General features: G+C 45.7%; 1 protein-coding gene across 2 annotated transcripts in view; it reads left to right on the forward strand.

The window, feature by feature from the left end:
• Positions 1-14283, forward strand: part of PDZRN3 (PDZ domain containing ring finger 3) — a 339591-nt gene that overhangs the window by 26972 nt on the left and 298336 nt on the right. The window contains exon 2 of one of the 2 annotated variants that reach the window (XM_077451823.1): positions 1609-1695. The exons of the other annotated variant lie outside the window; for it this stretch is intronic. Within the exon in view, the coding sequence (XP_077307949.1) occupies positions 1609-1695 (87 nt within the window). The remainder of the gene's footprint in view (positions 1-1608; positions 1696-14283) is intronic. 2 annotated transcript variants of the gene reach the window in all.

A 14283-nucleotide genomic window follows, 5' to 3' on the forward strand; every position in this document is an offset into this window, starting at 1 on the left:
AATGGCAGCTCCCATTCTTCTCTCTTCACAGGTTTACTTTAAGGCCAGTCTTGTGTTTGTCTCCTGAGTTGTCTTCTGGCATGTCGGAGTGTTGGGTTTTTTCAGCTGACAGCTGTGAGCGCAGCACATTGGTTGGCTGTGGACACAGACTGTGTTTACTCATTCCTTGCTTTATAGCAGATGAGCTGCGGAGGATATTTTTGTCCTTAACCCTTGCAGTCCCTTTGCAGAGACTTAGATTAAAATCTGGCTCCGCCATGGGGCCGCTGGGGAAATGATTGGACCCCGGAATGCTGCAGATGGGCCCTTCACTTATCTCTATCTGCCCGTTATTGAAGTGATGGCCGAGGTTCACTATCCGCTGTGACTGTCACTTCCAACTCTTCGGAACTTTATGTATAAAAATTGTTCCCTTTTCTTATAGAAACAGGTCCATTAATCAGAACCTTCAAGAACTTTCTGGAAGACGGCAATGTACTTTACCGACTTCTCACTTGGGGCCCGTGTTTTATAAATAGCGTTTGCTGATTGCTGCTGACCTCTCCTCAATCCTTTGATGCAAATCATTGCAAGGTATTAAACCCAAAAAGCAAACATTTATTATATTTCAGCTTACCAGTTCTCGGATGTGGTGGCTGCATTGGTTTCCTTTTTTAACTACTTCACCCCCCGGTATATATATATATATATATATATATATATATATATATATATATATATATAATAAACATAATTTAAACAAGGAAATAAAGGAGAAAAAAAAAAAAAAAAACTCGGAAGAAGGGGTGTTTCCCCCTCTCTATAATATATCCATTCTACCGTTAATGTATATTGTTCCCCTTCACGTCTTAGTTATACACAGATATGATTTAAAAACAAATACTTATTTTCAAGTATTTCCACGTAGGCGGGCTGGAGCTGGCACTCCTGGTTAGGTAGTTTACATACAGTACACCTGGAGCAGCGGTTTCTTTCCTTCCTTCCTTTGATAAGGTATGAATGGAGCCTGATGCATTTCTCCCCCAGACTGTATATTGTAACATTGTAGCCAAGGCACAATGGTGAGAAGCTGCACCAGGGGCTGATCTGTGTCAAACATTTGCAAGCCTAGGTTCACACTAAGAATCGCCTATGAATCGACCAGGGCATTGCATCCTGTGCAATTGACATGCAGTTTAGCGCAGTGTGATTTGAGCTCATTCACGCATTTACAAGCATTTTTTTCTGCCAGGAGGGAAGGTGTCTAGGAGAGATAGCAAAAAAAAAAAGTTCAGTGTGCATGAGGCCTGATTTTAGTTTAAAGAATAACGTCCTGTATGTTGAAAAGAAAACCTTGCTGACCAGGTGACCACCATTATATATACGTGACAGGTACTCTTTAAATGAAGTTTGCTGTAAGTAATAAACCAGCACATGCTTCTTTCCGTGTAAAAATGATTATTATTGATGGCAGAAGTGGGACTTCAGCTCGGGCGGGTAAGAGCTTTTTTTGGTTTTTATTATTTGCTTTCTTGGCCATGTATATTTACCCAGCGCTTAACGCCGCTCGCTGAGCGTACACAAGGCTCTCTGTGTGACATGCTGAATTCTTTTACCTGTGCATTGTAGGGAGAAGAGACGACCGCATTGACTCTGGTGCTCCACCGAGAATCTGGATCGCTGGGATTTAATATTATTGGTGGACGGTCATGTGTGGTATGTTAATTGTTAAAATGTGTTTTCGTTTTCCTGTTGAGCAATGGGGGGGGGGGGGGCGAGAGTCTGAAGCCAGGGGGGGGGGGAACACAGGGCACATTGGTGTCTGGGGGAGACTGCCTGCTATTCATGGTCGGGGAAGGGACCCGCAGAACACAGGAGATTTTCTATTGCTTTATTTAGCCGCAGTCACCGCCGATAACAGAGCTCCATTCTCTATGTCGTCCCTCTGTGTATCTGACCGTGGCGGGATCTGCTGCCAGCGCACTCGCTCAGAACATTGCTGCTGCTGAAAGGGAAGGCGGATGGATACTCTGAGCGAGTGAGTGCTGGGATAGATTTAGAAAAAGTCTTCTTTAGCCTGTCAAGCTAAAAAAATGGAAGTTGCAGCTGACTTGTGTTTTTAGACCCCCCCCCCCCTTAACCACTTGGCCTCCAAAAGATTTACCCCCCCCCTCTTTATGACCAGGCCATTTTTTGCAATCCGTTACTTTAACCTCCCTGGCAGTATGATTATGTCCGATTTTTGATGCTGAAAGCGGTACATTGTTTTGCATGGAAATTTGGCATTTTATAATGTAGGACTGTTATGCCTCGTACACACAAGCGGACTTTCTGTCTGAAAATACTCGGATGGTTTTTCCGACGGAATTCCGCTCAAGCTTGGCTTGCATACACACGGTCACACAAAAGTTCTCTGAACTTTTGACCGTCAAGAACGCGGTGACATACAACACTACAACAAGCCGAGAGAATGGAGTTCAATGCTTCCGAGCATGTGTCGAATTGTTTCCAAGCATGCGTAGAAATTTTGCGCGTTGGAATTTGTACAGACGATCGGAATTTCCAATCTGAGCTTTTTTCCGACCGAAAAATAGAGAACCTGCTCTCAGTCTTTTGCTGGCTGAAATTCTGCCAGCAAAAGTCCGATGGAGCATATACAAGGTCGGAATTTCTGACCAAAAGCTCACATCCTGATCATGTGAACGGGCCATAATTCTTAGGCCGCGTACACACGCGCGGACTGTTCGCCCAACCTTGTCCGCTGAACAGTGTTTGGGCGGACAGTCCGCTCGTGTGTGGGGCTTCAGCGGACAGTTTCAGCGGACAGTTGGCCGAACAAGGTCTTACGGAAATTCCGAAAAACTGTCCGCTGAAACAAGGTTTCAGCGGACTGTTCGCTCGTGTGTAGGCTTGTTCGGCCAACTAAGTCTCGCGCATGCTCAGAAAGGATTTCCACGTCGGAAGGTTGCATTGCAGTGTATAGGACGTCGTATTTTTCGTCCCGTCGTACGTGCCGTTCACGTCATCGCGCACGGTTTCAGCAAACTGTTCGTCCGTCGTGTGTGGCCATGTCCGTCCATGCTAAGTTTGAGCGGACTGTTCGCTCAAACTGTTGGACGGACAAAGTTGGGCCAACAGTCCGCGCGTGTGTACGCGGCCTTAGACCCCTTTCACACTGGGACGTTTTTCAGGCACTTTAGCGTTAAAAAAAAGCGCCTGTAAAGCGCTTGAAAGAAGCCTCCTCTGCAATCCCAATGTGAAAGCCCGAGTGCTTTAAGAGCCCTTTCACAATGCCAGCGCCCGAAAAACGCTTGTAAAGCACCTCTAGCGGCGATTTACCAGCATTTTTTTTTGAGCACTAGTGGGGCGCTTTTAACCCCCGCTAGTGGCCAAATAAATGGTTAACAGCGCCCACAAAGCACAGCTGCCAAAATCGCTTTGCAGGCTTCGTGTAGGCGCTTCCCATTGATTTCAGTGGGAAGGGGCACTTTAGGACCAGTGTATTCACCGCTCCAAAAGCGCTGCAAAGCTACTTGCAGGACTTTTTTTGACACCCTGCCAGCGCAGCGCCTTAGTGTGAAAGCACTCACATTGGGATCGCAGAAGAGGCTTCTTTCAGGCCCTTTACACGCGCTTTTTTTAACGCTAAAGCACTTGAAAAACGCCTCCAGTGTGAAAGGGGTTTTAGGAATAACTCACTTAAATCTGTCCAAACAAGAATCTGGTAGACATCCCAGGTATGATAAAGTTTGAAACACAAAATCATAGATAATAATATCATAAATAAATAACTATAAATAATTATCAAAAATAATAATATAATAATAAAATGTATTCAATAATGTAAGCAACACAAAATCACTGAAATTTGCTCAGTTGCACAATTGTCGCTGTCGTTACTTTCAGTGTTTGATGACGAATTTCCCCACGATTCGCTATCGCTCAATTCTGCAAGTGATTCCAACTCACTATTGCTGGTCTAAAACCGCTTTTGACGTAAAGGGACACTTTTTGGATGCCATGGACATTCTCCACTTTCCAGGCAGAGAGAACATTATATATAATATAAAATTGCATGCAGGGCACTAGACAAACCACTAGGGACAAAAGGGATGTGAAATGATTTGATACAGTAATGTAACCTGTAAGATTACAGTGTACTGTATGTGTTTTGTGATTTGCACTTTTTGAATTTCCCGTCGGGCTCCGTCCCCGCACTTCGCTCGCAGGGAACGGAACCCGGCATACAGAGTATCGGACACAGCGTCCACACACAGCAGGGGGACATCGCAGGATCCTGGGGGCAAGGTAAGTTACTTTCCCAGGATACTGCGATGTAGTCCCGAGTGCGGCTCGGGGTAACCGCTCTGGGTATGGAAAATCCCCCCCCGCCACACTCGGGATTACCGCTAAGAAGGTTAACTGACAATTGCGCGGTCGTGCAACGATGTACCCAAACTAAATTGACGTCCTTTTTCCCCCACAAATAGAGCTTTCTTTTGGTGGTATTTGATCACCTCTGGGGTTTTTATTTTCTGCGCTATAAACAAAAGAAGAGCAACAATTTTGAAAAAAAAACAATATTTTTATTTTCTCATCTATGAGAAAAAGGAAGGTGGAACTTTAAATGAGGCTATTGATATGTGGGCGTGAGTTGATTAAAATGTATATTTAGGTGGCATATTGAGTCTGACAATACATAACAATGATGCACATAATATGTATACACGCACATACATGGTATTGACCTCATGGATACATTACATATACATATCAAAGGGATGGCATATAAAATTGACAAGAGATTTAATATCGATAAAATGAATTATTGCAGTTTCATATATATATATTATATATATATATATATATGTGTGTATATATACATCATCTAAGTGGCACTATGCAGTGTAATCAATAGTAAGAAACACAGTATGATCATTTGGTTGTAGATAAGGATTAGTAGGTTCCTATCAGTATATGCCGTATATGATATGTATATGTAATGTATTCATGGAGTCAATACCATGTATGTGTGTGTATACATATGTGCATCATTGTTATGTATTGTCAGACTCAATATGCCAATTAAAGAGGAAGTAAACCCTGATGAGTTTACTTTCTCTTTTTTTCCCTGCAAAGGTAAAGCATAATGGACTACTATGCATCACATAGTAGCCCATTATGTGTCACTTACCTGACACAGGAGCCAGCGAAGTCGCCGCTGTCCCCTGTAATCCGCCGCATCCATCTTGCTGGTGGCGTCTCGCAGCTCCGCCGCTGTCATTCGGCGAAGCCGCGATGACGTCACTCCCGCGCATGCGCACGGGAGTCGACAAATGCGGCAGCTCCATTTTTGGAACTGCCGCGCTCAGTGCGCCTGCGCGCCGCTGTCTACGGCGCATGCGCCGTAGACAGCGGTGCCCGTTTTCGGGCAAATATCTCCTAAACCATATAGGTTTAGGAGATATTGCTTGGACCTACAGGTAAGCCTTAATCTAGGCTTACCTGTAGGTCAAAGTGGTTTGTAAGGGTTTACAACCACTTTAAACATACTTTTTAATTATCTCACTCCCACAAATCAGTCTCATTTAAAGTCCCACCTTCTTTTTTCTCATACCTGAACCAGGAAAGGAGGCACACATCGTGTGCTTCATTTAAAGTTCCAAACTCCCCCCAAAGGCAAAAAATAATAATTACAAGCATGTCATACTTACTTGCTCTATGCAATGGTTTTGCACAGAGTGGCCCCGGTCCTCCTCTTTTCAGGTCCCCCGCAGGTGCTCCTGGCCCCTTCTCCCTGTCGAGTGCCCTCAGAGCAAGCAACTTGCAATGGGGCACCCAAGCAGGTGCACTCTGATCCAATGCTCTTTATGTACATTGAGACATGGAGCCGCGGCTCGGCCCCGCCCCTCCTTTCTCCTCATTGGCTCACTGGCTATGATTGAACAACGGCTCTCGCTGATGAGGAGGGAGAGTCCCTAGAGAGCTGATGCTCTTGTGCACATCACTGGATCGAGAGGGAGCTCACATAAGCATTAGGGGGTGTTTTTACCTTCATGCGTAGAAAAAACCTTCAGCCTTTAGAATCATTTTAAGGGTCCGCCAAACGCCTGTATAAGCAGCATTTCTTATGACAAATGTGTATGAGGCATAACAGGCTACATACAGCGTGTACCACCAGGAGGGAGGCACTACACCTAAGGACAGGACAGCAGAGACCTCTTCTTGTCCTCTTCTCTATAGCATAGATGGCATAGATGGCAGGGTCTGCAGTCCTGAGAGATAACTAGAAACAACCCTCCTTCTGAGTCACTTCTTGTTTCCACCCCTACCCACCTCCGAGCACTGTCCCTTGGTTCCACACCCTACCCACCTCTGAGCACCCACCATCCCTTGGTTCCACACCCTACCCACCTCCGAGCACCGTCCCTTGGTTCCACACCCTACCCACCTCCGAGCACCGTCCCTTGGTTCCACACCATATCCACCTCCGAGCACCGTCCCTTGGTTCCACACCCTACTCTCATTCGAGCATCGTCCCTTGGTTCCACACCCTACCCACCTCCGAGCACTGTCCCTTGGTTCCATACCCTACCCACCTCCGAGCACTGTCCATTGGTTCCACACCCTACCCACTTCCGAGCACCGTCCATTGGTTCCACACCCTACCCACCTCCGAGCACCGTCCCTTGGTTCCACACCCTATCCACATCCGAGCACCGTCCCTTGGTTCCACACCCTACCCACCTCTGAGCACCGTCCCTTGGTTCCACACCCTACCCACCTCCGAGCACCGTCCCTTGGTTCCACACCCTACCCACCTCCGAGCACCGTCCCTTGGTTCCACACCCTACCCACCTCCGAGCACCGTCCCTTGGTTCCACACCCTACCCACCTCCGAGCACCGTCCCTTGGTTCCACACCCTACCCACATCCAAGCACCGTCCCTTGGTTCCACACCCTACCCACATCCGAGCACCACCTCATTTTGAGAATACAGAGCAAAGTATCATTGTCATTCTAAGTAATTTGTATGAAATATATTAATGCTAGCAAGAAAAGCAGTAAGAATACATCCCCTGCACGCCTGCAACAAAATATCACTTCAGCAACAATATACCTCCCAGCAACAATAGACCCCCCAGTAACATGGGACCCCTGCAAAAAATATCACTCCAGCAACAATATACCTCCCCAGCAACAATAGACCTCTCCCCAAGCAACATAGGACCCCTGCAACAAAATATCACTCCAGCAACAATATACCTCCCAGCAACAATAGCCCCCCCCCCCCCAGCAATATTGGACCCCTGCAACAAAATATCACTCCAGCAACAATAGACCCCCCCCCCCCCAGCAATATAGGACCCCTACTACAAGTTATCACTCAAGCAACAATAGACCCCCAGCAGCAAGAACAGATCTCCCAGCACCCAGTATTTATAGACGATCCAGCAGCCAGGAACAATAGACCCCTCCCCCAACAGTAGATCCCTTCCAGCAACAGTTGACCCCTCAGCAACATAAGTTTCCCTCAGCAACAATAGATCCCTCACCAGCAACAATAGATCACCATACAAAAATAGATCCCCTCCAGCAACAATAGATCCCCCAGGAGCCAGCATCAGTAGACCCTCCAGCACCCCTAGCCATTACTTACGGTATACTCAGTGCTGGAGGTGCCAGAACTCTGTTCCCACTGTGAAAAAGTCCTGAAACAACCTAACTGATAAGAATGTAACACAGTCAGAGAGAGCATAAGAAGGTATCAGCTGACATGATTTCTGGCAGGATCCATAGATTTTTTTTTTTTGCATTTTTCAAACAGATAAACTGTAAAAAAGCACTTTCAATGGTATATTAAACAAAAAGGGGCCAAACAATGGAAGTTGATTGTCAGAGTTTACTTAGTCTTTATTATTGACATTGCTCCTGGCTGAACAATATTAAATATGCCTTTCTCTATTTTTAAGCTCAGGTTTATATAGCTAACCGAGGGCCGTTAGGAGCGGCACAGCTCGGCTTTGCTCTCACACTGGGCTTCTGTTCCGTTATTTGAAGAAAGGTATTTCTGTGTGGGAACGTGTATCTCCTATGCCAAAAAAATGTTTCTGCATGAATTTGCTATTCACCAAAGCCTCACACAGCTGCCAAGCTTCTTAACTGGCAAAAGACAGGAAAAATGTAAAACAAATATGAATATTAATTGGCTGCATTTTTACCAGCAAACCTCCGATACCACCAGGTCTGGGAGTAGAACGTTTATAGACTTCTTCCCTGTGACTTATGTTGCGTCACTGTGGTCTCTCGGATTTAAAGTGTCAACAGCATCACAGCCGTGTAGGTGGGAGAATGCGGATTTAAAGAAAAATCTGTTCTGGAAGGTCCGTCATTTTGCCTGTTCGTAGTGTTTTAAAGGGGAAGTCTAAGCCCTTGTAGACACGGTCGGAGATTCCGACAACCTAATCCGTCGGATTTTGTCCGACGAATTTTGTCCGAAACTGTTGCATACACACGGTCGGACAAAGTTGTCGGAAAATTTGATCTTTCAGAACGTGATGACGTAATTTCGTTACGACGGGACTACGTTCAGGCTAGTAGCCAATAGCTTTGATGTAGGAATTTGATCTGAGCATGCGTGGCACTTTGTCCGATCGGAATTCTCTACACATGATCGGAGTATGTCCGATCGGAGCATTTTGTCGGAAAATATTTCCGGCAAGTTGAAAAATTTGGTCCGACGGATATTCTGACGGAAACAGTCCGATGCAGACCACACACAGTCGGAATATCCGACAAAACGCTCCGATCGGACACATTCCGTCGGAATCTCCGACCGTGTGTACAAGGGCTTAGTTAAGCAGAAAGTGTGCTCCTAAATGGACACCACGAATAGCGCTTTACCTGTGTCTTCATTTTTATTTTTGCATGTACCACTTCTCCTAAAGTGGAACCCTGGCCATTTTTTTAATTTATTTTTTTAAAGTGGGAAAATGTTAGAACTTGTGTCAAGGTTTTATTGCTGCCTATATCCCCATTGTGGGGCCTCTATCCTTACTTTCTGATCTGGTGACCACACAGGACGGTGGGGCAAAACTTGTGGAGGGTTGACTGCGGTCTGAAATATTTTTACTGGCAAAGGGCACAAGCAGGGAAATCTAACAGAGACTAAATAAAAGTATCAAAAACAGCCATTCTAATGAAAACTCCAGTATATTTATTAGGTACATGCTGATCCTGGCTGTGAAAGTGTCAAAGCTGCTTCCTCTGGGTAGCTGACGACGCAGAAATATGACCACAAAATTTTGCCTTTGCATTTACCTGTTATTCTAACTAATTCCACCCATGCTATGCAAACTAGGTATGGGATGGCATTGTCACCATATAGAGAATCCAGAAACTTGGATGGCTGCACTCTGAAAAAATCATCCGCTTTATTGATACGGGGACTTCCTCAAAAACAGCACCTAAGCACTGTGTGGGCTGAAGGATAAGGTCAACGTGTTTCACGCCATCTCAGTGCTTTCTCATGACTGGTCCAGTCATGAGTAAGTGATGAGTTGGTGAGAAACCCGTTGACCTTTTCCTTTAGCCCGCACAGTGGTTAAGTGCTGTTTTTGAGGATGACTCTGTATCAATGAAGTGGATTACTTTTTCAGAGTGCAGCTGTCTTGAGTTTCTGAATTTCTCCATATGCACAGCCCAATGATCTGGGCTAGCATCTGAGCTTGGGAGAGGTGTGGAGGACAGCTATGGCTTTTGAGCATCGCTATACTGTTTACAGTGATGTCACCATGTTTGAATTGGCTGTTCCTGCCTAACACCTTTGAGCCCCTCCCCTCTCCACCAAGGACTGGTGCGAGAGGGAATTGGCAAGAATTGGCGGTAGTGAAAAGTCTAGAAGACAACAGTAGGGGAACCTGACTTGTCCTTCACTGGTAATAGTCCAGCGCACTGTGAATAGTAGATGAGGGTGTCAGGAAGTATAGTGTGGGCTGCAAGTAGCATTTCACAGGAAATTGATGTGTGGGCACTACCCAATGAGAAGGGCATTTGGGTTGTAGTGGTCCATAGGGAATCCGAGGGGTTCAGCTACAAAAAGGTTGGCGGTAGGCTCTTTGGGCAACTTGGTATGCTCAGTTTACAAGAAAAGAGGGAGACAGGAGAGCCCTTATAATGTAATGAATGACTCAAATACAGTATATCACAAAAGTGAGTACTCCCCACACATTTTTGTAAATATTTTTTATTAAATCTTTTCATGTGACAACACTGAAGAAATGACACTTTGCTACAATGTAAAGTAGTGAGTGTACAGCTTGTATAACAGTGTAAATTTGCTGTCCCCTCAAAATAACTCAACACACAGCCAATAATGTCTAAACCGTTGGCAACAAAAGTGAGTACACCCCTAAGTGAAAATGTCTAAATTGAGCCCAAAGTATCAATATTTTGTGTGGCCACCATTATTTTCCAGCACTGCCTTAACCCTCTTGGGCATAGTTGAATTATTCCCTGAAAGTTCCAGGCATTCAGGGTTTTTTTTTTTTCAATCCCGAGGTCCCTTCTCCCCCCTTCCCCTAGTACCCCTTTTCACCCCTCACACAATAATTTCTTTGCCTCTCCTCCACCTTTATTTTTTTTCTTGTTCTAAGATTTATATTCATTGGTACCTTCTGGTACTTACCAAGATGACAATGACCTGACAGTTGGGTCACCCAACTAACAAACTAACATACCACTTATATTGATGATCTGACCGATGTGGCTACATCGTGACTGTGGGTAATGAAGCATTTGGGTTGTGATCATATTTTTGGCTGATGCCAGTTCTTTTCCGGTCCCTGTGATTAACCAAAGGTATGTAACATGAAAAAACACAATAATAATCAATTGAAATAGAAAATAAAAACACATATCTGATGCTAGGTCCATATCATGCTTAAAGCATGGTAAAGTGGCTTATCGGTCAGTATTATCGTATGTAACTGTTTAGTTTGCATTTGCAGGGCCATTGGGCCACTGGTATGTCAAGACAGAAAAATCCTGCATATCATTGGGTATGTTAAAGAGGATCTGGCAGAAGGTTACCATTCAACAGTTCTCGGGTTTGTCCTTGGTGAGAGTCAACATGGAATTTTTTGTCTCTCCTCTTCAGCTTAAGTGGCTCAGTAAAAATAACAGACATGGGGGTTAACTATTAACTCACTTTTACTCATGAAGAGAATAGTTATAAAAATACACTTTTGTCTTGCCAGTGTCACTACTTTCTAGGAAGGCGATGCTTCAGGCTTTATTATGGCTGTCCCATGTGCCTGCAACCTTAAAGGCACCCTTATACATGGGATGATGTTCACCCAGGCCTTCTGAGAACAGCTGACCATCTTTCTATCTATGGGTGACTGCAGACAGCCTTAGCCAACCATTCTAAGCCCTTGTACACACGGTCAGAGATTCCGACAACCAAATCCGTCGGATTTTGTCAGTCGGATTTTGTCCGACGGATCTTGTCCAAAACTGTTGCATACACACGGTCGGACAAAGTTGTCGGAAAATCCGATGTGATGACGTTATTTCGTTACGACAGGACTACGTTCACGCTAGTAGCCAATAGCTTTGATGTAGGAATTTGATCTGAGCATGCGTGGCACTTTGTCCGATCGGAATTCTCTACGCATGATCGGAGTATGTCCGATCGGAGCATTTTTGTCGGAAAATATTTCCGGCAAGTTGGAAAATTTGGTCCGACGGATATTCCGACGGAAACAGTCTGATGCAGACCACACACAGTCGGAATATCCGACAAAACGCTCCGATCGGACACATTCCGTCGGAATCTCCGACCGTGTGTACAAGGGCTTACAGAACTAGTAATCGGCCTTTGTTGGATTTTGGCTGTAGTTTTAAGTTGTGTGAGGACCAGGGGTGGACTGACCATTGGGCCACTCGGGCACTGCCCGAGGGCCCCATGCCACTAGGGGGCCCCATCAGGGTTGCCAGCCTCAGTAAAACCAGGGAAAGTATGTCAAAATCTGTGTTTTTTTTTTTACATCTGTCTCTGAATTGTCCCTTACCAACATCCTTTTGGTTTAAAAATACTTAGATTATAGCTGCCCCACCTCTCCAGTACCTTCTCAGCCAATAGAAACATGTCTGTATACTGTGTGATTGTATACTTTGTGTGTGTGTTTGTGTATACTGTGTGGCCCCATAATGTCTGTATGCCTGGGGGCCCCATGAGTTGTCAGTCCACCCCTGTTGAAGACCAATGCTGTGAGAATAATTTAAACTTTCAGGACTACCATTGCAGATCCCTGCTTCTGAAAATGCTTGTTGTGTTGTTGTAGAACGAATCTAATGACCTAAATCAGGGATATGCAATCAGCAGACCTCCAGCTGTTGCAAAACTACAATTCCCATCATGCCTTTACCTCTGGGTGTCATGCTTGTGGCTGTCAGAGTCTTGCTATGCCTTATGGGAGTTGTAGTTCTGCAATAGCTGGAGGTCCGCTAATTGCATATCCCTGACCTACCGTATATACTCGAGTATAGGCCGACCCGAGTATAAGCCGAGGCCCCCAATTTACCCCCAAAAAACTGGAAAACTTATTGACTCGTGTATAAGCCGAGGGTGAGACATGGCTGTCCATCCCTGTGTGTCCGTCCATCCCTGTGTGTGTGTCCGTCCATCCATCCCTGTGTGTGTGTCCATCCATCCATCCATCCCTGTGTGTGTATCCATCCATCCATCCATCCCTGTGTGTGTGTGTGTGTGTGTGTGTGTGTATCCATCCATCCATCCATCCATCCCTGTGTGTGTGTGTGTGTGTGTGTATCCATCCATCCATCCATCCATCCCTGTGTGTGTGTGTGTGTGTGTGTGTGTGTATCCATCCATCCATCCATCCATCCCTGTGTGTGTGTGTGTGTGTGTGTGTGTGTGTGTGTGTGTGTGTGTGTGTGTGTGTCCGTGCAGCCTTGTGTGTGTGTCCAGCCTACCTGTGTCCCAAGCCTCCGTCCCGAGCCGCCGTCGTCCCGAGCCTCCTCCGTCCCGTGCCGTGCCTCCTCCGTGCCGTGCCTCCTCCGTCCCGTGCCGTGCCTCCTCCGTCCCGTGTCTCCTCCGTCCCGTGCCGTGCCGTGCCTCCTCCGTCCCGTGCCGATGGATCGCCGCTCTTCTCGGCGGCCATTCTACAATTCAAAATTCCGCCTCCGCCTGTGATAGGCGGAACACTCAATTTCCCAGCAGCCTGTGTTCCGCCTATCACAGACATCCTCTCATACTCGTCCGTAGTATGAGAATGAGCGGATGTCCGTGATAGGCGGAACACTGACTGCTGGGAAATTCAGTGTTCCGCCTATCACAGGCGGAGGCGGAGAAGGAGGCGCGGCTTTTGAAAATTAATGTCCGCCGTCTGTCTGCTCGATACGCTGATCGAGCAGTCAGACAGCGGCGACTCGAGTATAAGCCGAGGGGGCACTTTCAGCCTCAAAAAAGAGGCTGAAAATCTCGGCTTATACTCGAGTATATACGGTAAATCCTTCCTGAACCTCAACAAGTATCCGAATAAGGAGTTCGAATTTTTCTGTGACTTCACTGGCTGCAGATTTGTTCTTTGCTTGTGACTTTGAAAGTACTGGAGTTGGGTATGACTGCCAGGCCATAACATTTTCAGCAGGATGTCATTAACGTCTGCCTCCATATTTTGTTGATCAGAAGCAGAGTTCCATATCCCTAGTTCAGAATATGTGTCTCAATTAGATATAGAATACAATTTTTAGTGGGCAGACACCACCTTTTGAGTTTTCTAAATAACTCCCTTTGTCAGGCTATGACATAACAAATTAATGGTTATAAAGCAGGGATAAGCAATTAGCGGACCTCCAGCTGTTGCAGAACTACAATTCCCATGAAGCATAGCAAGACTCTTAGACACACAAGTATGACAGTCAGAGGCAGAGGCATGATGGGACTTGTAGTTTAGCAACAGCTGGAGGTCTGCTAATTGCATATCCCTGTTATAGAGGAACACCCAGTAACAAAGGATTGTCACACTCGAGGGTTTATTTGAGAAGTTTATTAAAGGTAACCGGTATAGCCAACAGGTTTCGGGGAATTGCCTAGTCTGCAAGGGAACATAATCTATTGCCATTGGCCCCTCCATTGGACAATTAAAATGATATTAAAGTCTTGTTTTATTTTTTTTTAAATAACAAATATGTCATACCTACTTGCTCTGTGTAATTGTTTTGTACAGAGCAGCCCGGATCCTCCTATTCTCGGGTCCCTCGCCGGCGCTCCTGGCC

Source organism: Lithobates pipiens, unplaced genomic scaffold (assembly GCF_037356315.1).
Source record: "Lithobates pipiens isolate NorthernLeopardFrog02 unplaced genomic scaffold, aLitPip1_a1.2 Scaffold_23, whole genome shotgun sequence".
Lineage (NCBI taxonomy): Eukaryota > Metazoa > Chordata > Amphibia > Anura > Ranidae > Lithobates > Lithobates pipiens.